Source organism: Hyperolius riggenbachi, chromosome 2, assembly GCF_040937935.1.
Source record: "Hyperolius riggenbachi isolate aHypRig1 chromosome 2, aHypRig1.pri, whole genome shotgun sequence".
Lineage (NCBI taxonomy): Eukaryota > Metazoa > Chordata > Amphibia > Anura > Hyperoliidae > Hyperolius > Hyperolius riggenbachi.
The window spans coordinates 86,865,516-86,892,488 of NC_090647.1; the positions used below are offsets into that span (position 1 = coordinate 86,865,516).

The 26,973-nt window shown below is 45.1% G+C and overlaps 1 protein-coding gene across 1 annotated transcript in view; it reads right to left on the reverse strand.

Moving 5' to 3' along the window:
• The window catches only part of UBL3 (ubiquitin like 3), a 222,849-nt gene that overhangs the window by 5,161 nt on the left and 190,715 nt on the right, over positions 1-26,973 (reverse strand). The window contains exons 3-4 of the mRNA XM_068267027.1: positions 26,597-26,683; positions 5,680-5,757 (exon numbers count right to left, since the gene is read on the reverse strand). Coding sequence (XP_068123128.1) covers positions 5,680-5,757; positions 26,597-26,683 — 165 coding nt within the window. The remainder of the gene's footprint in view (positions 1-5,679; positions 5,758-26,596; positions 26,684-26,973) is intronic.

A 26,973-nucleotide genomic window follows, 5' to 3' on the forward strand; every position in this document is an offset into this window, starting at 1 on the left:
CCCAGGGTGCTTTGTGAGAGGGCGTGTTTAACTTCGTATTCTAGGTTTGGGTAACGCTTAGGGGTTATCACTATAGAAAGGAATTTATCAATTAACCACCCTAACTTTTAATTTTCTCCTTCACTAGCCATTCGAAATTAATCAAAAGCAACTATAAAGGGCTATTTAATAATATTTGTGCTCACCGAAGAACAATCAGTTTGAGTCGGTTTTGCCAAAATATCCCCAAGTGCAATCAACACTTATCATGATCATAGGACACAACATGACTTCATCCTACATGAGCTCTGAGATGCCGGCTAGTCCTAATAATGCGGTTAGAGATCACAGAGCAGCCGCACAGGCATTAGAAGCTGCACCTGAGTGACATACAGTAAGTGTGACAGCACCGTCACAGCTGTTTGCACGCTCAGCGCTGCCCTTTCACTCAAATGTCTAGTTAAAGTTCATCATGGAAATGAGCCGTTCCTCTCAGGGAATCACGCCGGCAATTTAATGCTGGTAAAATGTTAACTTACTTCTCTCTCTGGGAATCTGCATAAATCTGAATATTAAATATTAGCAATAATCAAAGAAACTTGAGAAACTAAAGCACAAAATCCTGCATGCATGAAAAGCAGTTGGCTGGTAAAGGCAGAAAATGTTCAGTACACAGGCCTATTCTGTACATAGCAACGAAGATGTGCAAAGTGCACCAACCAATTACCCATAATCCTCTGCTGATCTGAAGGGAATTAGAAGTGAGAGGTATATGGAGGCTTCTATATTTATTACCTTTTAAACAATACCAGTTGCCTGGCAGTCCTATTGGCATGCATGTAATTAAGGAGCCAGGAGATTTGGGCACAGGGTAAACCTGAAAAATGTCTCACCCTGCTCCTGCAATAGTCCTGGCGGCGTTAACGACTATTCCCCCTCCAGGCCATCATGGACCCGGGTAGGACGTAATTCGGCTGCCAGCTATTGCTGGTGGCCGAATTACGCTGTTTTTATAGTAATTTGGGCTCTGTCTTTGGACGGCACCCAAATAACTGAGCACCACTATAGCCGTAATTCACATTAAGGCCTATGGTGGCGCATGGTGCGCCCAAATCTCCTGCGCTGTTTTTGCCTTTTTTAAGTCCTACCGATCACTCTGGTTGCAGTAGTGTCTGAATAGCATACCTGAAACAAGCAAGCAGCTAATCTTGTCAGATTTTTGTTAGAAACATCTGATCTGCATGCTAGATCAGGGTCTGTGGCTTAACCTCTTGGGGACCACAGTGCTAAACCCCCCTAAAGACCAGGCCATTTTTGGGTGAATTGGCCACTGCAGCTTTAAGGCCAAGCTGCAGGGCTGTACAACTCCGCACACAAGTGATGATCCCCCCCCCCCCTTTTCTCCCCATCAACAGTGTTCTCTGTTGGTGGGGTCTGATCGCTCCCCCAATGTTTTTTTTTTTAAAATAAATATTTGTTTATTTTTGTATTTTTTTTTTACTATTTATTTTCAAAAAAAAATGTCAAACCCCTCCCTCTCCCCAGCCAGAAAATCCTGGCTTCTGCCTATGAGAGCCAATCGCCTCTAGTGTCCCAGGGGGACAGCTGTGTCAGACGGCTGTCCCCAGTACAGCGCAAGTCCCGGCGGTTACGCCGTCTAACAGTCTACCGAGCGGCGATCGCTGCTCGTAGACTGAAGGCGGTGCAAAGCTCCACCTCTCAAGCAGGAGATGCGCGCGCAGCCTGCGCGATCTCCTGCAGCAGCCGGCCCCAGGACCTGACGCCAATTGACGTTAGGCAGTCCTGGGGCTGCCGCCACAGTCACGCTCGTTGGCGTGACGCGGTCCTTAGGTAGTAAAGTATTAGATGATCAGAAGGACAGCCAGTCAACTGGCATGGGTTAAAAGGAAATAAATATGCCAGCCTCCATAACCCTCTCACTTCATGTTTTCTTTATTGTAAATAAGCTTGTTACAGTGAATGCACTTTGTAAAAGTTTCCAAGCTTCGTTGTTAAAACAATGCTAGTTGAATATCTGTACAGATTTAATGGCCGGGGACCAGTGCTGCTGCCTGTGGTCTTATTTGTGGTCTGTAGATTTTCTAATGAATGACAGCTCCCCTGAAATGTTTGTCCTGCTTCCAACTGTCGTTCTGTGGTGCTGATTTGCAAATGAAACAGGGAATATGACTGAATGCTATTGACAACAAGCACAAATACTTCCCACCCAGGTAGCTTTGGTCTGCAGTTTAACTGGTCTCACAGAAAAATTTGTTCTAAGGTTGGAGAATGGTGCCCAGTACTGTCCTCAATATCTCATGACTATAGAAGGTGAGAGCTGGCCAATGGCAGCAGCTTAAAGGGACTCCGAGCAGTGCAGAAACTATGGAAAGATGCATATCATTTTAAAGCTCTCTTTCTAATGATATATAAACCACCGCCCTACGCCTTTTAGTTTTCGCTATTTTCACGATTGAAATTGCGAAAATAGAGAAAACAAAAAGGCGTAGGGCGACGATTTAGGTGTTGCCAGAAAGAGGAGAAAGAGAGCTTTAAAATGATATCCATCTTTCCATAGTTACTTGTATTACACAGGACGACACTTTCCCCAGTGTCAGCAGCTCCATTCAGCAGAAAAAGTCGCCCTGTATAATACAATGTAACTATGGAAAGTTGGATATCATTTTAAAGCTCTCTTTCTCCTCTTTCTGTCTTTCAATCGCGAAAATAGCGAAAACTAAAAGGCGTAGGGCGGTGGTTTATATATCATTGGAAAGAGGAGAAAGAGAGCTTTAAAATAATATGCATCTTTCCATAGTTTCTGCACTGCTCGGAGTCCCTTTATTAAGGCAGGAGTGCTGCGCAGGTGCTTGCTTGCTGAAGCATTGAAAAGAAAAAATAACTCCCAATTATTGACTGAATTGAATTAAAGTACTTTGGTATACTTAATGTGCTAGAGTATAACAATTCCTGATATAGTAAACTACTTTGCCTGGTCCCTTGGAGTTTACCCTAAAGCAGGGGTCTCAAACTCAATTTACCCGGGGGCCGCAGGAGGCAAAGTCAGGATGAGGCTGGGCCGCATAAGGGAGTTCACGTGTCCCCGCCGCAAAACGAGGGCTGCAGAGCCCAGAAATCGCCCCGGGGGCAATCCGCCGGCATTTCCTGGAAGGGGCAGAGCTTTCAGCTTCAGCTCTGCCCCTCCTGACGTCAATCGCGGCGGATCGCCGCCTCTGCCCGCCCACTCTAAACATAAAAAAAAAAATTGGGAAAATAGGAAAAATTGCCCGGAATCTTCATACAGCCATATTACGGCTGTATAGCGATCCCTGGCCAAAGCGCTGCGGCTGCGTATGGACCCCCTGGAAACTCTGTCAGGAAATGTATTACTCTTTCTTTTGATACATGTAAAATTACACTACCGTTAGGCTTGCTACTAAAAGTGACATTTACCGCATTTAAAAGTATACTATTTTCCTTCGAAACTTTAAAATCGATTTTCTCAAGAACTATAAGGTCTTTTTGAAAAATTGTTTTTTCCTCTTATTCCTAATGATCTCCATAACATATCCTGCAAATTTAGGGTTTCTAGCATTTAAGGTGGATTTGCTATTAACCATTAAAGTCGGCGGGTTTTTAAATGTGTATTTTTTTCCTTTGCAACTTTAAAATCGATTTTCTCAAAAACTATAAGGCCGATTTGAAAAAATTTTTTTTCCTCTTGTAGCCACTGGGGGCCCCTACAAGCTCTGGGGCCCTGGGGCCACAAAATATTGTATCGCGGGCCGCAAATGGCCCGCGGGCCGCGAGTTTGAGACCCCTGCCCTAAAGGGATTCTACTGTACTGTTAAAAATTGTATTGGTTCATGTGTAAACAATATCTGAGTATTGATTTTTTTTTCATCACTTTTCCTTTGCATGTTCTTGCTGACCTCTGCAAACAAGAAAAAAAATATAACTTCCACAACGAGCGGGACCATCTAGCTGTGAGAATGGAGGGCAGAGGTCACGGCCTCCTGGTCAGACTTCTGTATTCCTGCCAGGTTATGATATTCCACATCCATCCTGAAAACTGTTCATTCATAAAGGCAGCTGTAGGAAGCGATAGTTCTTCCTCCCGTCAGTAGGGACATGTCTCTCGTACATTTGCCCCGGGACTTGCAGGTAGAAATACGCAGCTCTCCCACACATGAGGGTGTATGAGAAACCGGAGAACGAGGACATATGGAATGATTGACCTGCGTGTATCTAGGTTATCTAGGACTAGTTAGAAGTATGAGCCGTTCTGCTGAAGCCACGTTATATTATCATGCTGCGTAGGCTGAGATTCTCCCCTTAGGCTCACAATCTGTAATGTGTGACGTGACCCTCCTCTCTCCAGTGTCATCCCAGCTGCAGTCATGTGATATATGAGATGCAATAACAATAGCCTAGTGTCTTGTTATTATAGAGAAGCTATTGTTTTATTACCGGAGGGTCTCGTGCTCTTCTCATTTACAATCTGTTGGCTTTACGTCAAAACCCACTTGGACCTGAGCTATAAAAGCCATTAACAAGCTGTAACCCTGATATACATGTGTAATAAAAGAAAGACAATAGCTATACAAACGTGGTGTAAAAACTGATCTTTACATTGGAACACAATAGATGAAGGGTAAAATCAGCCATAAAAGCAATAAATAAATTAAACTATTAGCAGGGGTGTACGTTAACTATCTTGCCACTAAAAAAAAATAAAATAAAAAAAATATGGCAGTCCTTCCCCAATGTGTACAGCTCACAAGATCTTCCCAACCCCGATCTTTCAGAGTAGTGCAGCAGCGGAGCTTCATACTGTACCTTGCTCTGGTGGCGGTACAGGTCCTCTTCACTTCTTCAGTGTAGCCGCTGTGCAGCCAATCACCTAGTAGCTCCCGACATGGCAAGTTGCTGGCGATTGGCTGCACAGCTGCTACACTGAAGAGCATGTGAAGAGGACCTGTCCCACCACCAGAAGGAGGTACAGTGTGAACGCTGGAATGAGGTGCGCTGCCGCCCCACTCTACACACCAGAACCCATGGTGTGAGGGTTATTGTTATGTGCCAATTAGTATAACAGCAATCCAGAGATTTGAGCAGGCACTCAGTCTACTCTAAGGGCTGGGTGCATGATATGGTGGAATAGGCAATGCCACCCGTAATCAATTTACAGAAGATATCAGCACACCAGTTTAACAGCAAATAGCACGCTTTATTATGTTCAGCCTCCACAGGATACAGACAACTGTTTCAGGGGTCACACAGGGTCCCCCCCTTTATCAAGGTGTGTGGTAGCCGAGCACAATAAAGCATGCCATTTCCTGTTAAACTGGTGTGCTGATATCTCCTGCGGATCAGTAGAACAGGAAGGGCCTCATTCAAATAAAGTGATGGAATAGCTCCAGTGTTTATGCTTTCATAAGTGATCTGAATCACTTTACCACAGGCACCACCAAAGGATTTAGGCTTAAAATAAGCTGTTGAGGAAAGTAAGGGCGGGGTGGGGGGGGGGGGGGGGGGGGTTAAGAAAGGACAGTAAATCTTTATAAAAGTGATGTCAAAGGCCCTCAATCCTGTTTACACACAGCAGTTTCATGGTTCTACACATGACCTCTTCACAGCACTTGTAAAACAGGCGCCCTCTTTCACTCCTCACTGTCCACTTCTGCCCCCACAACCTACCTTGAGAGTTTGGCTCTGGCAATGTCTCTCTGGCAACCAAATGCATCACTGTTGTCTTGCCAAGTGGTAGTTTTAATGCTGTGTGAGAAAAAGTAACAACATATTAGACAAGGTATGGATAGAATGCTGTTCAATGCTAAGAACATGGAAGCAACATTTCAGAGTAAATCTTATAAACATCTAGTTTCTCTGTGTCACAACACTCCAAGCTGCAGCAACGAAAACCAATTGTGGAGGCCTTTCTATTCAGCTTCTATTACAATGTGTGTGTGTGTGTGTGTGTGTGTGTGTGTGTGTGTGTGTGTGCGTGCGTGCGTGCGTGCGTGCGTGCGTGCGTATATATATATATATATATATATATATATTATGAGTGACTGTTCTGAGCTGAGCATATCATAGACTAAAGCATAATCTACACGGTACAATGTTCAGTCAGATCGTTCCAATCGGATTGCGTTACATTTTGCAACAGATTTGTGGCACTTATCAAAGCAAAATCTATTGCAAAATTGATATGAAACAATTTGGACACAATGCAATTTCTTATTAGCAGGGAGTCGAGGAGTCGGAGCAATTTTGGGTACCTGGAGTTGGAATTGGAGTCAGTGGTTTCATAAAGAGTCAGAGTCGGATGATTTTTTTGTACCAAATCCATAACCCTAGTAAGAAATAGACTAAGGAGTCGGAGTCGAGGAGTCGGGGCCATTTTGGGTAGTTGGAGTAAGAGTTGGAGTCGGAGGTTTCATAAACTGAGGAGTCAGATGATTTTTGTACAGATGCCACAGCCCTGCTTATTAGCTCTATCTAACAGATCCATCTATCTGATGTAAACTTGTACCATGTAGATGAGGCTTAAAGAGGAACTGTAACATGAAAAGATCCCATGGGGGGTACTCACCTCGGGTGGGGGAAGCCTCCGGATCCTAATGAGGCTTCCCACGCCGTCCTCCATCCGTCAGGGGTCTCGCTGCAGCCCTCCGTGGAGTCCGGGCAGTGGTGACGTCAATATTTACCTTCCTGGCTCCTGCGCAGGCGCTCTGACGGCTGTCGGCTCTGAACTACACGGAAATACCCGATCGCCGTCGGGTCTGCTCTACTGCGCAGGCGCAAGTTTCCTGCGCCTGCGCAGTAGAGCGGACCCGAATGAGATCGGGTATTTCCGTGTAGTTCGGAACGGAAAGCCGCCACAGCGCCCCCGCTGGAGCCAGCAAAGGTAAATATTGAACTGACAGTCGGCACAGTCGCCGGCTGTTCAGAGGGCTGCGGCGAGACCCCCGTGGGACAGAGGACGGCGTGGGAAGCCTCATTAGGATCCGGAGGCTTCCCCCACCCGAGGTGAGTACCCCCCAGGGGATCTTTTTAATGTTACAGAGTCTCTTTAAAGCTGAATATTCATCTGAAGACGCAGGAAGACAGATCACATCGACGTCTCCCCACAACGAGCGTTCCCCGATCCATCTTCCTGCCTGCTGGAACACGCGACGTCCAGGAACGAGAGTTCAAATGATCGCGGCACTTTTCACAGAAGTAATCGGGGATCTTAAAGATCCGATTAGTCATGATGGTCGTCATCACAGCGCATCTCAAAGCGTTGTCCGCCTAATCACGCACTTGTACCCACGTCGCAAGATCACAGAAACAATCGTCAGTCGCTCAAAAACAAATTGTCTGATATCAGAAGAATTGCACGCAAAGTCACGAGGTAGGGGACGAGCCTTAACAGACAGAGAAATGTCTTTGTATTCAATATCTGACAGGAATAGCTGCATTTCATGTGCAGACTGCCAGATGGAAGGAAGCTGTGCTCGCCCAGTCACTAAATACCCATCCTCCCTATTCCACTGAGGTTGTCCAAAAAATTAAAATCTCTCTATAAACAATAAGGAGACACGTCTTCATATGGTCAGCTGCAAGTATTGCATCTGGCCACAGATTAGGAGTAGGATCTGCTAATCTAAAGCCTCATACACGTCAGATGAAACTTGGCTGAGGCAGCAAATAATGACTGCCCCGGCGAGAATCCAGCAAGTGTGCAAAAGCCCCTGACCCTACAGCACTATATCCTGGCATTTCACGGCAATGCCGAGATCATATCCTGGCAATGCCGAGATCATTGCTCTCCCCACTTACACGGCTCACGCATGAGGTCACTCCTACATGCTCAGTCATGCCTCCCTCCCTCTCCAATAGCAACAGAACACGTTGCTAGCCTGTAGGTTAGTGAGGCATCTGTCAGCCTCAGCCTTGCAATGTCCCCTGACTAATCTGTTACTGATCCCTGCTGGGCGACATTGACCCAACAAGGAATACAGCTGCCCATTACTGGTGGAATACTTTCATCAGTGACGATAATTCGATCAGATTTGTGGGATCGCAAGTAATCGGAAGATGATGATCGATTGTTCTCATAAATTAGTTGATTAGGGCATTTTCTATCTTCAGATAGGACAGTAAAATCCAACATTACAATCAACAAAATTCTGTATTCCAGTCAACCATAGAATCATTTCACGCCAATTTTATCCATTACTGCATATTTTTCGGTATAGTTTTATTGTAAACGTCTGATCAAATTATCACATCAGAGGGAAATATTGTACTGTTAATGAGCAGCTTAAAGGACTCTCAAGGTGAAATAAAAAAGCAATCTTTATTTACTTGGGGCTCCTTCAAGCCTCCAGATGTCTTCTGAGTCCCTCGCCACAGCTCCGGTGCTCCCCCGCTGGCCGCCCGTGAAGCTCGCTGATCAACAATAACAACAATAATATTTATATAGCGCTTTTCTCCCTGGGGACTCAAAGCGCTGTGACCCTGCATTATGCAGACCCAAAGGCTAGGGAAAAGAGGTGAGTTTTTAGCCTTTTTTTAAAGCTGTCCAGAGAGGGAGCCTCTCGTACTGATAGTGGAAGTGAGTTCCATAGAGTAGGGGCTGCGTAGGAAAAGGCCCGAGCACCAAATGTTAAGTGTATCCTGGGAATAACCAGCTTCATCTTGTTGGCAGAGCGGAGGGTGGGTGGAGGGGCATAAAGTTCCAATAGATCCGCTATGTATTTGGGTCCCGTGTGGTATAGAGCCTTGAATGTCAGCAGGCAGATCTTAAAATTGATTCTCCATTTTACTGGCAACCAGTGAAGAGTTTGCAGTACTGGGGTGATGTGTGAGCTGTGGGGGGCATTGGCTAGGAGTCTGGCTGTAGCATTCTGTACTAGCTGTAAGGGGCGCAGAACCTTTTCTGTAGATCCGATGAACAGGGCGTTGCAGTAGTCTAGGCGGGAGGATACAAATGCATGAACCAGGGCAGGTAGGTCTTCAGCTGGGATAAGGTGTTTGATTTTCGCTATATTTCTTAGATGGAAGAAGGAAGACTTGACGACAGCTGATATCTGCTGTTTGAGTTTTAGATTTCCATCCAGGATCACCCCAAGGTTTCGCACTGAGTCTTTATACTGTACAGTATCTCCCCCAATTGCTAGTTTGAGGTGGTGAGTGTTTTGAACTTTATCCATCATGTGTGGACCACCTACCACCAACACCTCTGTTTTGTCAGAGTTCAGCCTCAGCCAGCTGGTGTTCATCTAATTTTGTAAATCCACTAGACACGCATTTATGGATGCTGATGGGTGTTGGGTGCCAGGCTTGAAGGACAGATACAGTTGTGTGTCATCTGCATAACAATGGTATCCTAGGCCATAGTTCTGGATTATTTTGCCCAGTGGGAGCATGTAGACTGCAAAGAGTAATGGTGATAGTACAGAACCCTGTGGAACTCCATAGGGAAGTGGCACTGGATTAGTGTAGTGTGTGCCCAGACATACTTGCTGTGTCCTGCCAGATAGGAAGGTCTGAAACCAGCTAAGAACAGTACCCCTTAGACCACAGTAATTCTTCAGTCGCTGGATTAGTATTTCATGATCCACAGTATCAAATGCTGCAGACAAGTCAAGAAGAATCAAAATTGAGCAATCACCATTGTCCCTTGCAGTAAGTAGATCATTCATTACTTGGACTAATGCCGTTTCAGTGCTGTGCCTTTTCCTGAATCCTGACTGAAAAGTATCAAAGATGTTATCTGTAAGCCTGGCTTCCAGCTGGTTGGCGACTGCTTTCTCGATAACTTTTGATAGGAATGGTAAGTTCGCCACAGGTCTGTAGTTGGTTACAGAATCAGGATCTAGTGATGGTTTCTTCAAGAGGGGTTTTATGATTGCTTTCTTTAGTTCTCCTGGGAAAAGTCCACTTTGCAAGGAGCACTGAGTGATTTTGTGAAGTGCTGGCCTGATCAGCTCTGGGCACTGCATTAAGGATCCAGTTGGGCCAGGATCCAGGTCGCAGGTAGTGGGGCGGAGACTTTGAATGAGAATTCCAAAATCTTCTTCACTCAGAGTGTCAAAGACTTGCCATGGTGGTACGGTAGTAGGCAGATGCAAAGTCCAGTGGTCAATTGATGTTGGTGTAATGCTGGCACGGATGGTAGACACCTTGTTTGTGAAGAAGGCAGAGAATTCTTCACACCTTTCCCTTGAGAATGTGGTTGGGGCTTTTAGGCAGGAAGGATTGCAGAGTGATTCCACTGTGTGGAAGAGTTGACCAGCTCTGTTGTTGGCTGTAGATATCTTGTGCGAGATAAAGTCTGATTTTTTTCTTGGTTATTGCTTGTTGGTATTGTCTGAGGTGTTGAATTAGGCTAGATTTGTGCTCCTCAGACCCCGATTTACGCCACTGTCTTTCAAGTCTGCGCCCTTTCTTTTTTAGATCCATGATGGTTTTGTCAAACCAATTAGCTTTCTGCTTTTTGGTTGCTGATTTGGTGCGCCATGGGGCAATACTGTCAAGTGTTTCATATATAGTGTTGTTGTACTGGGTTACTAGAGTGTTTGGGTCGATTTGACTGTGGAGCAGATTTGTAAAATCCAGGTTGGCAGTTATCCTCTCCGGTGTTAATTTATTCAGGGGACGGATTTTGATTGTTTCTTTAGGGAGCTGCTTGATAGGGTGATGTTCAATAGTAAACTGTATTATGTGATGGTCTGACCACACTACTGGGGTTACTGTTATGTTACTAATGTCCATTCCAAGGTGGAACAGTAAGTCCAGCGTATGCCCTCCTCTGTGGGTAGCAGATTTTACAACTTGTGTGAAGCCTAGTCCACCCATGAGATTTATTAGTTCATTTGCATTTTGTGATTGAGTGTTATCAGCCCAGACGTTGAAGTCACCAAGGATGATCCATCTCGGATAAGACAGAGTTAGCATTGCCAGAAGTTCTGAGAATTCCTGTAGGAATGGGTCAGCATCTCCGGGGGACAATAAACCACTAAAATTTTGAAGACTTTACCAGATGAGATCTGGGCACCTATACATTCAAAGGACTTTGTTGAGTCAACATTCAGGGCTCTGAGCTGCAGAGTTGTTTTGCCACAAATTGCTACACCCCCTCCTCTGCGGTCTCGTCTTCCCTCACTTAGGACTGAGTAATTGTATGGGATGGTTGCTTTCAATGTGGGGCCCGCATTGGCATCAATCCAGGTTTCAGTGATGCATGAAAAATCGCATGTCTGAATAAGGTCCGCAATAATGGCTGTCTTATTGTTTATAGAGCGGGCATTGCAGAGCAATGCGGTGATTGCATGGGGCTTAGCATTGGCGACTGGGTTCACTGCCGGGGTGTTACTGCATCTCTGACTAGGGACATGGTAACTTCTGCTACTTTCAACCTCTGATTTACAGTACACATCACTGGAGATCGCTGGAAAGTTCTTTCCCTTGAATGGGCCTGGGTCCCTGAAGTTGGACTGAGTGAGTGTGGCATTTTTTATGGGCCTGGCCACCTTTTTTTCCCTCTGTGCGTTTTATTTAAAATCCCTAGAGATTGCAGCAAATGATCAGTCGACAGATGCACACGTGGCCATGCCCATCTGTGGGCGGGCCTGCGCAGAAGTGCAAATGGGTCAGCACCAGCGCGGCTGCGAGGGACTCAAACATCTAAAAAAAGCCCCAGGTAAAGATTGCTTTTTTTTTTAATTTTACCTCGGAAGTCCTTTAACCACTTGAGGACCACAGTGTTAAACCCCCCTAAAGACCAGGCCTTTTTATTGTTAATTGGCCACTGCAGCTTTAAAGAGAACCTGTACTGAGTAAAATTATTTAAAATAAACACAGGAGGAAACTTCAAATGAACATTACATAGTAACCTTGCCATCAGTTCCTCTCAGAAGCTCACCGTTTTCTTCTGACAATGATCCCTTCCAGTTCTGACAACATTTTGTCAGAACTAAAATATATCAGTTGCTGTCAGTTGTATATCGGTTGCTGTCAGTTATAGCTGAGAGGAGAATTGATGTGTCCATGTTTCCCCATGGCACAAGTGGACGATGTTACAGTTTAACTGTGTGCTGACCAGAAAGTCATTATGGAGTAATGTCCATTTTCAAAATTGAGGACGGAGAATTCCATTGATCACAGAGGACAAACAGGATGCAGGAGAGGAGAAAGAGATTGATAAGTAGACTACACGGGAGGCAAGTATGACTTGTGCATGTTTATTTAATTTTCAGTTCAGGATTTCTTTAAGGCCAAGCTGCAGGGTCGCACAGCAAAGCACACAAGCTATTCCAGCACCCCCCCCCCCTTTTCTCCCCACCAACAGAGCTCTCTGTTGGTGGGGTCTGGTCGCCCCCCCATGTTTATTTTTTTTAATAAATATTTTTTTTTTTTTTTTTTTACTACACCTCGTTTTTTGTTTTGTTTAACTACCTGCGGACCGAGCGAGTGCGAATCTACGTCGGGCAGGGGGCGCTGCGGTCCTGACCGGACGTAAACTCTACGTCCCATTGACCGCACGCCCCTGCCCGTCTCTGCCGCTCGGTCCGCTCTGCCCCCGCCGCTCGTTGCTGCCCTGCCGCCTCTATGACGGCAGAGCACTGTGAGCCGGGCAGGAGCCGTTTTCATTGGCTCCTGGCCCTGTCATTCATGTAAGCCGTTCCCATTGGGTTACATGGAATGACAGGGTCAGGAGCCAATGAAAGCAGCTCCTGACCGGCGCACAGCGACAGCAGAGAGAGAGCAGCCTGTGGCGGGGACAGAGCGGCGTGTACAGCGGGAGCGACAGTAACTTGCGGCGATTCGTCGGGAAGCAGCGGTTTGCTGGACCAGCACCCTCTGGTCCTTAAGGGGGCAGAGGGTGCTGGTCCAGAAAGGGTTAATAAACCCCTCCCTCCTCCTGCGATTGGCTGTCATAGGCTTCTGCCTATAAGAGCCGATCGCTCTCTGGTCCCCAGGGGGACAGCCGTGTCACACGACTGTCCCCAGTACAGCACTGCTGCTGATCGCAGCGCTGTACTAACAGAAAAGACGGCGGTTTCGCCATCTAACAGTCTTCAGAGCGGCAATCGCCGCTCGGAGAGTGAAGGTGGGGCGGAGCACCGCCCCCCCCCCCCCCCCCCGAGCAGATGTGCACGCAGCCTGCGCGTGATCTCCTGCAAAATGCAGCCCCAGGATTTGACGCCAATTGCGTTAGATGATCCTAGGGCTGCCGCCGCGACCACGCCCGTTGGCGTGGGGCAGTCTTTAAGTAGTTAAAGGCCTGTACACATGCCAGATGGAACTTGGCCGAGTCGGCCAATAACCACTCCAGCATGTGTAGGGAAGCCCCTGATGCCTCCCGACCACTTGGCCAGTGATTCGCCTAGTGGCTCCCTTCAGCCAAATTATGGGAGATTAGAGGCGCCCCGAATGTGGCATACAGACTGCTAGGGCATTTTATTTGGCCTGAGGAAGTAGGCATAGTCCCACGAAACGCGTTGCCTGTGCTTAATATTCAATTAAACTTCCTTACTTAAAGTGAGTTTGTCGTCTGTGAGGTAAGCCACATCAACCTTTTTTCATTTTATTGATTCTAAAGTGTTTTATATACATTGGGTGCCTCTTTACCCTCTACTGAATTATAGGAGATAACAGTGTTCTCCCCCACTAGCAACGCCCCCACGTGATGTCATTTGTGCACTGCTCAGCCCCCTTGATTGAGCAAAGGCTCAGCCCTGCAATGTCGCCCAAGGGATCAGCTCCCCATCGGGTACCATTAATTGAACATATATATGGGCCTTAAGTCTTTCAGTAATCCTAAACTGATCAGTAGAATTTCATACTCCCAGTGATAGTGCAGTAAAGCATCAGAGAGCAGAGATCAGGAACTTCTGGTAGGTTTTAATTGTTGTGTGAATTTCCACTGCGCAGCTTTCCCCTCACTTCCTGTCCAGACCCCACTGGGTGAGGAGGTCTACAAAGACAGACAACTGCTATGCTAGGGGTCAGGGACCTTTTTGGCTTACATAAACGCCACATATTTTAAAATGTAATTCCGTGAGAGCCATACAATATGTCTCAAACTGGGACAGTGTGCATGCGCAGCAGAGGGCTCACGCCCCTGTTGCCATGGTGATGTGTATACAGTTGATCCTCCGGGCAGCAGAAGTGTCACACATGTCTTCAGCTTCTCTTGGGTTTCAGCAACATCAGCAATTTCCCCCGAGAGCCAGAGAGGAGAAATACCGACTAACAGCTTGTATTATTAATTAGCTAGCTGACTTGGGGGTTGATTCACTTTGTAGGACAAGATTCCTGCACTTTTGCCCAATAGGCTGCCTGTCAAGCGACAGGCAGCCTATTGGGCCAATCAAAGTGCAGGGATCTCGTCCTACAAAGTCACTGGACCTGACAGGGTCCAGAGTGGGACAATTGAAGCAGCTGTTCGTTTTGGCGTAGCGCAAGTAAGCTAGTAGTGCAAGCTACAGCAGTAGCAGGGGCGTAGCAATAGGGGGTGCAGCGGTAGCGACCGCATCGGGGCCCTTGGGCCAGAGGGGCCCCGAAGGGCCCTCCCTCAACTACAGTATTAGTTCTCTATTGGTTTTGTGCTCATAATAATCACTTCTATATATACATTGAGTAGTAGTAAACATTAACAAGCTCTTCCCCATCCCCTTCTTGCACCTCTGACACTGTAGTTGCCATTGGCAGGTTTTGGTGCGCCGTATCAATTGTTATGTATAGAGTGCCTGGGGGGCCCCATTGTAAAACTTGCATCGGGGCCCACAGCTCCTTAGCTACGCCACTGAGCAGTAGCATGCACTGCTTTGAAATTTTTACTTGCGCTGCCACACTAAGCTGCGCTGCTTGAGCAGTGTAGCTTAGTGAATCAACCTCTACTGATTTGTCCAAGAGCCACATCTAGCTCCCGAGCCATAGGTTCCCTACTATGCTATACTATGATATGTGTGTAAATGGCTAAGATAACTGAGTGATCATATGCTAATCATACAAAGAACTAATTTTATGCAAGCAAGTAAATGGTGGATAAAATGTAATGTTTATAGGTCACCACCGCTCTGCCACCTTGCTTCAGTTGCCTCCTCCACTTGCCCCATTGATAAAGGACATTTACAAAACACTGCGTCTGGGCAATGCAGCGGTGTTTGTACCTCAATCTCATTCTGTTGTATTGCACTGGACTGGTTGTCATTTTACATGTCTCTATGTCATTACTAACCAGCACTTCTTGTTACTAACTACAGCAGTTGCCACTTACCTTTGCTTCATAATCGTGCACCTTTTGCACATGTATTGCATTCTGCAGGCCGTACTTTCAGTTGTTGCTGAGCTTTGTGTACAGTTGTATATACAGTGGTGTGAAAAACTATTTGCCCCCTTCCTGATTTTATTCTTTTGCATGTTTGTCACACTTAAATGCTTCTGCTCATCAAAAACCGTTAACTATTAGTCAAAGATAACATAATTGAACACAAAATGCAGTTTTAAATGATGGTTTTTATTATTTAGTGAGAAAAAAAACAACTCAAAACCTACATGGCCTTGTGTGAAAAAGAAATTGCCCCCTGAACCTAATAACTGGTTGGGCCACTCTTCGCAGCAATAACTGCAATCAAGCGTTTGCGATAACTTGCAACGAGTCTTTTACAGTGCTCTGGAGGAATTTTGGCCCACTCATCTTCGCAGAATTGTTGTAATTCAGCTTTGAGGGTTTTCTAGCAGGAACCGCGTTTTTAAGATCATGCCACAACATCTCAATAGGATTCAGGTCAGGACTTTGACTAGGCCACTCCAAAGTCTTCATTTTGTTTTTCTTCAGCCATTCAGAGGTGGATTTGCTTGTCCTGCTGCAGCACCCAAGATCGCTTCAGCTTGAGTTGACGAACAGATGGCCAGACATTCTCCTTTGGGATTTTTTGGTAGACAGTAGAATTCATGGTTCCATCTATCACAGCAAGCCTTCCAGGTCCTGAAGCAGCAAAACAACCCCAGACCATCACACTACCACCACCATATTTTACTGTTGGTAAGATGTTCTTTTGCTGAAATGCTGTGTTACTTCTACGCCAGATGTAACGGGACATGCACCTTCCAAAAAGTTCAACTTTTGTCTCGTCGGTCCACAAGGTATTTTCCCAAAAGTCTTGGCAATCATTGAGATGTTTTTTAGCAAAATTGAGACGAGCCTTAATGTTCTTTTTACTTAAAAGTGGTTTGCGCCTTGGATATCTGCCATGCAGGCCATTTTTGCCCAGTCTCTTTCTTATGGTGGAGTCGTGAACACTGACCTTAATTGAGGCAAGTGAGGCCTGCAGTTCTTTAGATGTTGTCCTGGGGTCTTTTGTGGCCTCTCGGATGAGTTTTCTCTGCGCTCTTGGGGCAATTTTGGTCGGCCGGCCACTCCTGGGAAGGTTCATCACTGTTCCATGTTTTTGCCATTTGTGGATAATGGCTCTCACTGAGGCTGGAGTCCCAAAGCTTTAGAAATGGCTTTATAACCTTTACCAGACTGATAGCTCTCAATTACTTTTGTTCTCATTTGCTCCTGAATTTCTTTGGATCTTGGCATGATGTCTAGCTTTTGAGGTGCTTTTGGTCTACTTCTCTGTGTCAGATAGCTCCTATTTACGGTAAGTGATTTCTTGGTTGAAACAGGTGTGGCAGTAATCAGGCCTGGGGGTGACTACAGAAATTTAACTCAGGTGTGATAAACCACAGTTAAGTTATTTTTTAACAAGGGGGGCAATCACTTTTGCACACGGGGCCATGTAGATTTGGAGTTTTTTTTCTCACTAAATAATAAAAACCATCATTTAAAACTGCATTTTGTGTTCAATTATGTTATCTTTGACTAATAGTTAACGGTTTTTGATGAGCAGAAACATTTAAGTGTGACAAACATGCAAAATAATAAGAAATCAGGAAGGGGGCAAATAGTTTTTCACATCACTGTATATATATGCTTTATTGTATCTTGTCACACATTTTTTACTGTATTTTGTCAGCCTATGTCTTCCAATATACTCCTTTTTGCATTTGAACCTACATGGTGTGCATGTTTTGTATATTTCTATAGATTGCCAATTTTACACAGTACCCAATATGAGCATAGTTATTGTAACTATTAACCCCCTTTTTTATGGTGTGCATCCTCATGTGTTTGCATAAGGAGATACTTTTTACCCTTCTGTTTTTTTTTCTTCCTGTGGATTAATGTAGAATGCGGTTCAATAAGTTAATCTTGATTGAAAAGTGACTTTAAATCTACAGTATTATCCAACCCAATGGTATCTAAGTGCAGGGCCGGCCCTAGACTTTTTGCCGCCTGAGGCAAGATTCGAAAAAATCGCCCCCCCCCCCAGCCGTGGGGTGGGGAGTGCCGAGCTGGAGGGGTAGCTGGCAGAAAGGGGGTATTGGGCCTAGCGGCGGGGAGGGGGGTCGGACTCCCCCCTCCCTCGCCTGGGTCCCCCGATCTGCGCTCCTCCTCCAGCGTAAAGTACCAGGCAGCCAGCGTGCATATCATTAAGAGGCAGCAGGCGGGGGAATCACTCACCTCTTCCGCGTTCCATCGTGCGCTCCACTGACGTCACTTCCTGCAAGGCCGTCCACTTACAATACAGTGGGCGGCGTTGCCGGAAGTGACGTCAGTGGAGCACGCGATGGAACGCGGAAGAGGTGAGTGATTCCCCCACCCGTTGCCTCTTCGTCATATGCACGCTGGCTGCCTGGTACTTTACGCTGGAGGAGGAGCGCAGATCGGGGGACCCAGGCGAGGGAGGGGGGGGGGTCCGACCCCCCCTCCCCGCCGCTAGGCCCAATACCCCCTTTCTGCCCGCTACCCCTCCAGCTCGGCGGGCGGCCCCAGCGTCCATGCAGAGGCGGGTGCTGCCCCCCCAGATTTGCCGCCTGAGGCAAATGTTTCACCCCGCCTCATGAGCGGGCCGGCCCTGTCTAAGTGTAATAAAGAAGAGGTATCTAAGCGTAATAAAGAAGAAATGCACCAAGTCAGGGGTGTCAAACTGAAATGCAAAGTGGGCAGAAAATGTACACTAGGACCTCGTCACGGGCCCCCTACCTCCCCCATATTGCTTCTCTGTTGTTCTAAGGCTTCACCTCCAATATAGCTTCCCTCCCTGGTGATCTAGAGAGGGCCAAACATAATGCAAAGTGGAGAAACCTCTTGAGGGCCAAATTTAATGGCTCTGAGGGCCAGATTTGGCTTGCGGGCCAGAGTTTGACACGTGTGCACTAAGTGAACAAGAATATGCATGCAGAGAGAAAGCACTTTCCTCCCAAGGAGGCTCTTTAGCAGGTTTCTTATGCTCGACATCATTGTGGCGGGTGGCGATAGTCCAGTCGTGTGCACCAAGATATACCAGTCCAACCCTTTTGGGTGCTTTGCTCCCTGATAAGGGGGCCACTTTATTGGACATGGCTGTTCACCACTTATTTTTGCCATGACCAGAAGATGTAGTCAGACAGACACTGGAGAACTGACTGGGGGATGGGGGACCTGGAAATTAAGTACTGGAAGATAGAGGGATCTTTCTTGGAGAGGGAAAAATACCAGTTTCTACCTGCTGGCCATTTTCGGCTCTGTTTCACTAGAGAAGGGCTTAAATTCCCAGGAACTTAAATCCTTTAACTTCAATTTGTTATCATTAGCAAACATAGCCTGCAATTTCAGAGATGTCCACAAGATGGCAAAATTGTATAAGAAATGGGTCTCAAAATAAAAATCTATGAAAATATTCTTTCATTGTGTTCTCTTTGGCAGTGCTATCGATTTATAACACGAGCATCTAAGGTTCTTCTCCTTCCAACAATAAGAAAAATTATATTAATTTTGAAAATGGTTTGAGAATTACAATATAAAATCAACAAATGCATAGAACAGAAGGAAGAAACTTTCTTTCCCGTCTTCCCAAAGCCAGCCACATCCAAAACCTCGCACATGGCTGGATAAACCTTGGCTGAAGTTATCGTTTTGGTTTCCCCTGGCCAAAAATGTAGCATTGCATATAGCTGGCTTACTGCATAGTTTAATCATCCATCACAGGACATCTAGAGACTAATATATGCTTTGTCTTCCCATGGCCCCGATTAGACCTCTTTTTTCCATGGATGGCGCAACTGCTGCTTTGTCGAGCTGATCAGCCTCCCGCTGCTTTGTCGAGCCGTTCAGCCTCCCGGGTGCCGGCCACAAGCACCATTCAGCTGCAATTACATGCAGCCGAACGGCGCTTCGGTGTCGCGTCCATGCAGCAGTATTACCCGGCAGGAAAAATATCTCATGCATGGCAACCACCAAGCTCAGATGCATTTACATGGGTGGGGCCACCTGTCCATGCCTATACCGAGCACTAGCAAGCGGCCGGCCGGTGGAAGAGAGCAGATGACTGGAGGTGAATTTAGCGTCTTCAGCTCTTCCCGGAAAAGAGGCCTAACAGTGGGACACTGCATTGTGCTCCCTCTATAAGAGGAACGCAATAGAATTGAAACGTTACATCCGTGTTACGTCATAGTAAATGAAAAGTATACAGTAAGTTGGGAAGTAAGGCAGTACCCATGGTAAACCAGTAAGATTACCCCGCACTGCCTCCATTACTGCAGTAAGCTGGATGACCTCCAGTTAACTTGCCTAGAAGACAGATGGGCAAGCGTCACAAGGGGGCAGTGTGAGATAATAATAGAAGACTTCTGCCTTACGTTTCTATATTTTCTGTTAGTAGAGAGAGATCAAAGCATTCCAAGAATGTATAGCACGGCAAGTTCTGCCAACTAAAGGCAAAAGCAGTGCACTTATGTCAAACGAGATAACTATTGAAGCTGCTAAAGGGTTAAAACTTCTGCTGGCGGGAAATAGTAGTTAATATATTTATGTAATTTTTCACATTTATCTACTACTAACGTTTAAAAAAAAAACCTGTAAAATATTTAGCCAACTGTAAAAAAATATAAACCAAAACGAGAGAAAAAGAAAAAAAAAAAAAAACTTTATACAACCCCAGATTTCTTTTCAGTAAATACACTGCAGAGATGGTGTCTGGTGAAAAGAGCCATTAACGGCAGTTATGTAAGTTATACGCCCAATTCAGGCCGCTTGTGTACGCTGAACAGCCTGTGTGTTCCTCTGTGCTGTATACGCAGTCGCTTTATCACGTAGCCGGTGACTCCACTGCAATCACCACATACAACTGGGTACAATTGCCTCGCAAATAGGAGTTATAAACAAGCCCAATAAGAAAAGACAATTTTCCCCCAAAATGAAAAATAAGTTAAATTAGTAGAAATTAAAAATGAGCCCATTAATGCAGCTACACTGGTGTAATGCACTCTCTCTTTACGTTGTACACCAATTAATAGCCATGCGAGCCATTCTTATTTTTAATGTGTACATTATTGGCAGCTGGATGTTGGCGGCACAAAGCTATAAGAATTACTGGACCTCACTAGCTTTATTGCTCCCAATCCTTCCATCAGCAATTCATTGAGAGCAGTTATCTCTATAAGGCTTGTAACACAAGACAGTGTTCCTGCCAATGGCACAAAATAGGGACTAAATGCAGTACTGGCTTTGTGCAAGACAAAATGAATTAAACTAAAACAAGTGTTGTAAATATTGCCAGCGAAACCAACAGAGCTGTTGTGGGGAGGGGCTATCTCCAAACGGGGAAGGAGCTATGTCTAAAGAGTGCCGTGATCAGGTAGGCCAAAGCTGTAACCTCTTCCTCCAGACTTCCTCTTTTTGAATTGACAATCATAATAATTCCTATGCATTTTAGTAAAATGTCTGCACGGTTGATCATGCGAACATCACGTGGCAATAACGACCATCACGGCCGTTCCGCAGGCACTTGGAAGTCTCATTGCGCCCGTCGTGTAACATTGCGCATACCCGCCGGCCGGTAGAAAGAAAGATGGATTGGAGGAGCGCCCACAGTCAGGAAGACCTTGTTGGATCTATCTCCATGCATCGTATGGCGAGTACAAAAAAGACCCTTGCGCTTCAACTCCAGGTTACCAGCTAATCAGTTCCAATATCAGACTTGTCCACATAGGCAAATCACACGTTGTGCTGCTCCAATGTTGGGGAAAGTGCAAGTACATCTAAGAAGAGAAGGAGCGCTCTAAGTGCGTTACCAAGGTGGAAACTTGATTGCTCATAACAAAATGAATACTCACAAAATAGTAGATTAAAAAAAAAAAAAAATCGCTTGTCAGCGGGAAAGCCACCCGCTACACCAGATCTGACGAAGGCGCAGATCGCCGAAACGCGTAATGACGTCACACGCACTCCGTTTGTAGGCCCCGCCCACCGCCTCGCAAGACGAGCCTCCTGTTTTCACCGGACACAGCGCTGCTGGCCACAGCGCGTGCAACGTTGCCTCAGAGGGGTGTAGCAGGTGGCTTTCCCGCTGACAAACGATTTTTTATCTACTATTTTGTGAGTATTCGTATGGCGAGTACTTTGCTTAAACCTTTGCTTGCAATACTGCTAAGTGGTTTTGGGGCATAAAAGGTAGCTGAAGATCCACCTGCCTCAATCTCCCCCTCGTCTCCACTAAGATGTAACACTATTTACTAAGTAGAAGCAGGAGGAGACGAGTCAGGAACTAGGAGCCTGCAAGCCCTGTGCTTACAGCAATACATAATCCTAATTGCTTTTATGTCCTGCTCCACAGACCTGTACAGATCAGTGTTTGATGACACTTCTGGCGTAGGGGATTGGCAGGCATAATTTTCATTATGCATTGGATTTGAAACTTTTTAAATGACTATAGTTCTGCTTTAGAGAGAACCTTATAGTGATCACAGTTACAAAATAAATCCACAAGTTTTGTAAATAAATTTGTTTGAACAATTATTTAGAGCCCTATTTATGAAACTGCATTATAGGTCAAGTGTATATTCCACCTAGACTAAACTAAATTTCTTCCCATTTATAAAATGCAGATTTGCCTAAGAAGAAGTTCAGAATATGTTTAGAAGAATTTGAATTCATTATCTGCTCATTGATATCAATGGAGGCTACCTCTACGGTTTATAAAAGTCAAATTAGTGTTAGCTCTCCAAATGTAATTAAGTCATCGGCTTACTGGTAAACTGCATGCCTGCTCTATGAGAAATGGGTGCAAGGTAAAACTACCCTGTAGTGGCTGTGTGCAGTAATGCAGCTGTGTATCCATTAATATCTAAAGCAGTGCAGTAAATTCCAGTACATCACAAAAGCTTTACTACAGTTTAGCGCAAACTTGAAGCGAAAATAAACTTATGATAAATTGAATTGCATGTGTAGTACAGCTAAGAAATAGAACTTCAGTAGCAAAGAAAATTGTCTCATTGTTTTCCAATACAGGAAGACACTTGAGTTGTTAAAGGAATACTATCGATACCCAAGTGTTCTAAAATGACAATGTACAAATAATGTCTAAGTAGCTGTGAAAACATTTTCCTACTTTTCATGTTAAATATCAGAGGCAAAAGCTGTAATTTATTGAGGGTAGGATTTAGCTATTGCAGAAGGGATGTCTGCTTCAATGCACAGCCAGAGTTGCATATCAGACTACAGAAAGCAAATATCAAAAATATCAAACTCTGAAAGCAAAAACAGTATGAAAAAGCTGTGACAATTAGTTACATTTCCTCTGCTCTCTTCAGACACTGTCAGAAACACAGGACACAGGAGCTTTAGCTGTTGGGAGCTCTCTTCTCTGTCACACACAGAGCTGCACATAGAGTTAACTGATCAAGTGTGAGGGGAATTTCCCCTCTCCTCATGGCTCAGTCAGCGTCAGTTTTGGCGTCAGTAAACTTTGAATGTATTTTGATAACAGTAAACAAAGAAGTTGCTACTAAAATGTATACACCAGTACTTAGCAGCAGTTCCCAAACAATTCCTGTGTCAATTGAAAAAAATAAGTGAATCGATAGTATTCCTTTAACTATGCAAAAGAGCTTCTGTGAGCTATTTGATCCAGTGGGTCAAATACAGTTCTGTTTTCTGTAGCACTTTAACAGCCAAGAAATAGTGAGAGACAGCTTGAGATAAGGTTTTACTGCAGAAAAGTTCAAAGGGTCATTATTTCTCTTTCACCATGAGACGTTGCGTTTGATGCGACGTTAAAGTCGCACAACGTGCCCCTAACGCAGTGCATGTAGGTTATGAAATTGGACGGTATTTTGCACTGCGTGTGTGTCTCTTGGTGCGCCGTTTTCATTGTATACTCATGGAACGAAAACGGTGCATGCGTTACATTTAAAAAAAAAAAAAAAACACATTACTGAGCATGTGCAACACACATAACGCAGCAGATACATTGCTAAACGCACAGCATGCAGCACTTTTTAATAACGCTACACGTTACACACTAACGCAACGTGTGCACTGTGAATGTCGCACAGACTTTGCATTGCTGTGTGTTACTTTGCGTTAAAGTATTTTCTAACATGTGACTTTAACGTTGCACTCTGAAAGAGGCCTAAAAGAGAGAGTGGTTTCTAAACTGCAATTATGACAGTATGATGCAATGTCAAAAAGCTATATAACTGAAAATAAAAATTTGAGACTCTTTTCATTGCTTCTAACGTTCTATTCCTTATCCGTACTACAAATTCAGGCTTGCTTTAACATATTCAATCCAGTACAGCTTACTTTCACTATTCCTGCAATCATTTCCAAAATATTTAAAAAATTACAAATTTTGTACTTTTGGACAAATTCCTGTCATTGGACTATCTAGAAAATAGATGAATATATTTTAACAATTTACTATTTTTTTTCTTTTTTCCTTACAAATAGGCCCCATAGAATAACATTTTGTCCAAAAGATGACCTCCTTGCAATGTGATATACAGTTTGCAGGGTTTGAACTTGTACGCCATCAGAGTAAGATACTATATGCTGATTCTCAGCCAAATGTACAGAGTATTACATGGAAAAGTCAGAGCACAAGCCAAAGCTGGAGCAGAGACAAGCAGCTGATATCACACCAGGAAAACAGCAGGATCGTTCTCTCTGCAAAACCAAGATCAATCATAACAAAGCAGGTGTAGCACAACTCATTACACCAGATAGATAACAGTGTCTACAGTCCTGTATGTTTTATAGGATTCATACATCTCTAGATAGGATTGAGAATCCAACTTACATACAGCCAGTATTTGCTCCTCACAAGTGCAAAGTATGGATTTCTATGATTCTGTATATGGTAAGGCATTTAAGAGTAGGACTGCAATCAGAAACAGACAAGTTCATGGGCTGCATACAAGGTCACCATTAGGTTTCCTGTTAGATCCCCTCATACAAGGTAAATGTCAGGGATGCTCTTAGACCTCTCCAACATCGTATTCAAGTTTCCTGTTGGAACCCCGCATACAAGATACATTTCAAGATTCCTCTTGGACCCCTTCTACAAGGTAATCTATTCCTTGATTGTAAACACGCACAGGCAGGGCTCTCTCACACTTGTGTGTCTTGGAATTTGTTAAACATTTTATTCATGATTTTACTTTTGTCACGGTTGTTACCAATTCTGCATACTGGTGTACACCATTGTCTGTATTATTATGTACCCCATGTTTGTTTCTTACTTTGTATATCACCAATGAATATGCTGGCGCTTTTTAAATCAATATTAATACAACAAGGTAATCTTTAAAGGGCCACTACCGCAAATAATTTCATTTTTAAAGCCAATGGGTACCGCTATAAAAATAAAAAAGTCAGATACTCACCTAAGGAGAGGGAAGGCTCGGTCCTAATGAGCCTCCCCTCTCCCGGTGCCCTCGGTGCTGCGCTGGCTCCCTCGTACGCGTCCGACGCCGCGGGGACTTCGGAAGCACTCGGGCTTCCGAAGACGGGTCGCTCCATACTACGTACGCGTGAGTGCGTCATAGAGGGCGCTCGCGCATGCGTATTATGGAGCGGCCCGTCCTCAAGAGCCCGAGTGCTCCCGAAGGCTTCCGAAACATCCCTTCGGCAGCAGAAGTGGCAGTATTTGACCGAACTGGTCGAATACTGCTACGGGGGATCCTGCGCGGGACCGGGCACCGGGAGAGGAGGCTCATTAGGACGGAGCCTTCCCTCTCCTTAGGTGAGTATCTGACTTTTTTATTTTTATAGCGGTACACATTCACTTTAATCATCCCACAGTAGATACATCATACAGAAGCCTTACTGTGTATTTTTTTTTTCTGACATGGCCCTTTAATGATATGTATCTCAATGTTTCCTGTTTCCGTCGTTCTCTGAACTAACGCTGAAAGACTTTTCTATCTATAACTCCATAGCAGGGGGAGCCTTGTTGTCAGGTGTTGTAATAAAAAAAAAACAGATTGATTAGCTCTGCTCTCCCTAACTGTCAAAACTGTGCCATACAGACTCACGAGCCGAGTCTATCGGCGTTACATCCAAAGGACCCCCGCACTCCTGGCAGCCTGCAGGCATTAGGGGATGCAGCTGGCAGCGCAGATTCTGCTGCGCAATGAGCTGGTCTCCCCCTTCCTTCAATTACCCGCTTCTCTGTACTATTGCTAACACGGCTGCGCATTGAGCTGCTCTGTCTGGAATCACTGTAGGTCTGCCTCTGATGACGTGCAGACTAATGAGCCGCTCCTCGTTTCCTGATTAGAGGCGAATGAATGGAAACGAGGAGCCACTCATTAGTCTGCACGTCATCAGAGGCAGACCAGCTCATTGCGCAGCAGAATCTGCGCTGCCAGCTGCATCCCCTAATGCCTGCAGGCTGCCAGGAATGCGGGGGTCCTTTGGATGTAACGCCGATAGACTCGGCTCGTGAGTCTGTATGGCACAGTTTTGACAGTTAGGGAGACCAGGGCTAATCCATCTGTTTTTTTTTATTACAACACCTGACAACAAGGCTCCCCCTGCTATGGAGTTATAGATAGAAAAGTCTGTCAGCGTTAGTTCAAAGACCGATGGAAACAGGATACATTGAGATACATATCATTAAAGGGCCATGTCAGAAAAAAAAAATACACAGTAAGGCTTCTGTATAATTGATGTATCTACTGTGGGATGATTAAAAATGAAATTATTCGCGGTAATGGTCCTTTAAGGTTCCTCTTGGACCCATCATACAAAGTAATCTTTAGGGTTCCTCTCGGACCTCTCATACAAAGTAAAAATGTAATGTTCCTCTTGAACCCCCTTATGCAGGGTAAAATTTGGGGTTTCACAAGGTAAAAAAATCACAGCATCGCTACTGATACCGCAGGATTATCTGTACCTTGTAATGGCAGCCAAGCATGAGAGCAGCTATACGGGGTTCACAATTAAGTTACGGCGGCCCAGAACTACCATTGCTGGATACAAAGTCCCCTAGAGGGAACAATAGCCATGGTTCCCTCACTGCCCTGAAGTGCTGCATTTCAGACAAGAAGAAGTGCCCATATACAATTACCTAATGCTTTAAGAAAACAATGCTGTAACTCTTATTAGATCAGACTGCGGGCCAACAAGATAAAGCATTACTTTTTAAAACAGTTCTGATCACTGTGTAGCAGCTTCTTTTTATTCTTTTAAGGCTAACATAAACTTTTAATCAGTGCAATAAAAAATGTGAGCCAATACCTCCTAAAGTCACATTGCCGTGGAGGAAGCGTCCTTGATAGATGAGTCGGAGAATGCACGGACTGCTGACCTGCTCCTCTTCCCAGTCTGAAAGAAAAAAAAGAGATACAGATATCAATATTAAAATAAGCATATTGCATATTCTGTCTTCTTTCAACCTGCGACACCACAAACACTAATAAACTACTGAGCTCAGAATATGCCGACAGAGATAGTAAGACATATTTCCACCAACAGCAGAGTGCAGAAGCTTATTGGACCTCTCTGTAGCATCTGTGTATGGCACTCAAGCCCTGATGTCCTGTAGCGGTACTGAAGGCTGTCAGTGCGCGGGCCCATGGAGGAGTTGGATTTCGAGGCTCTCTTCACCTGTGTTT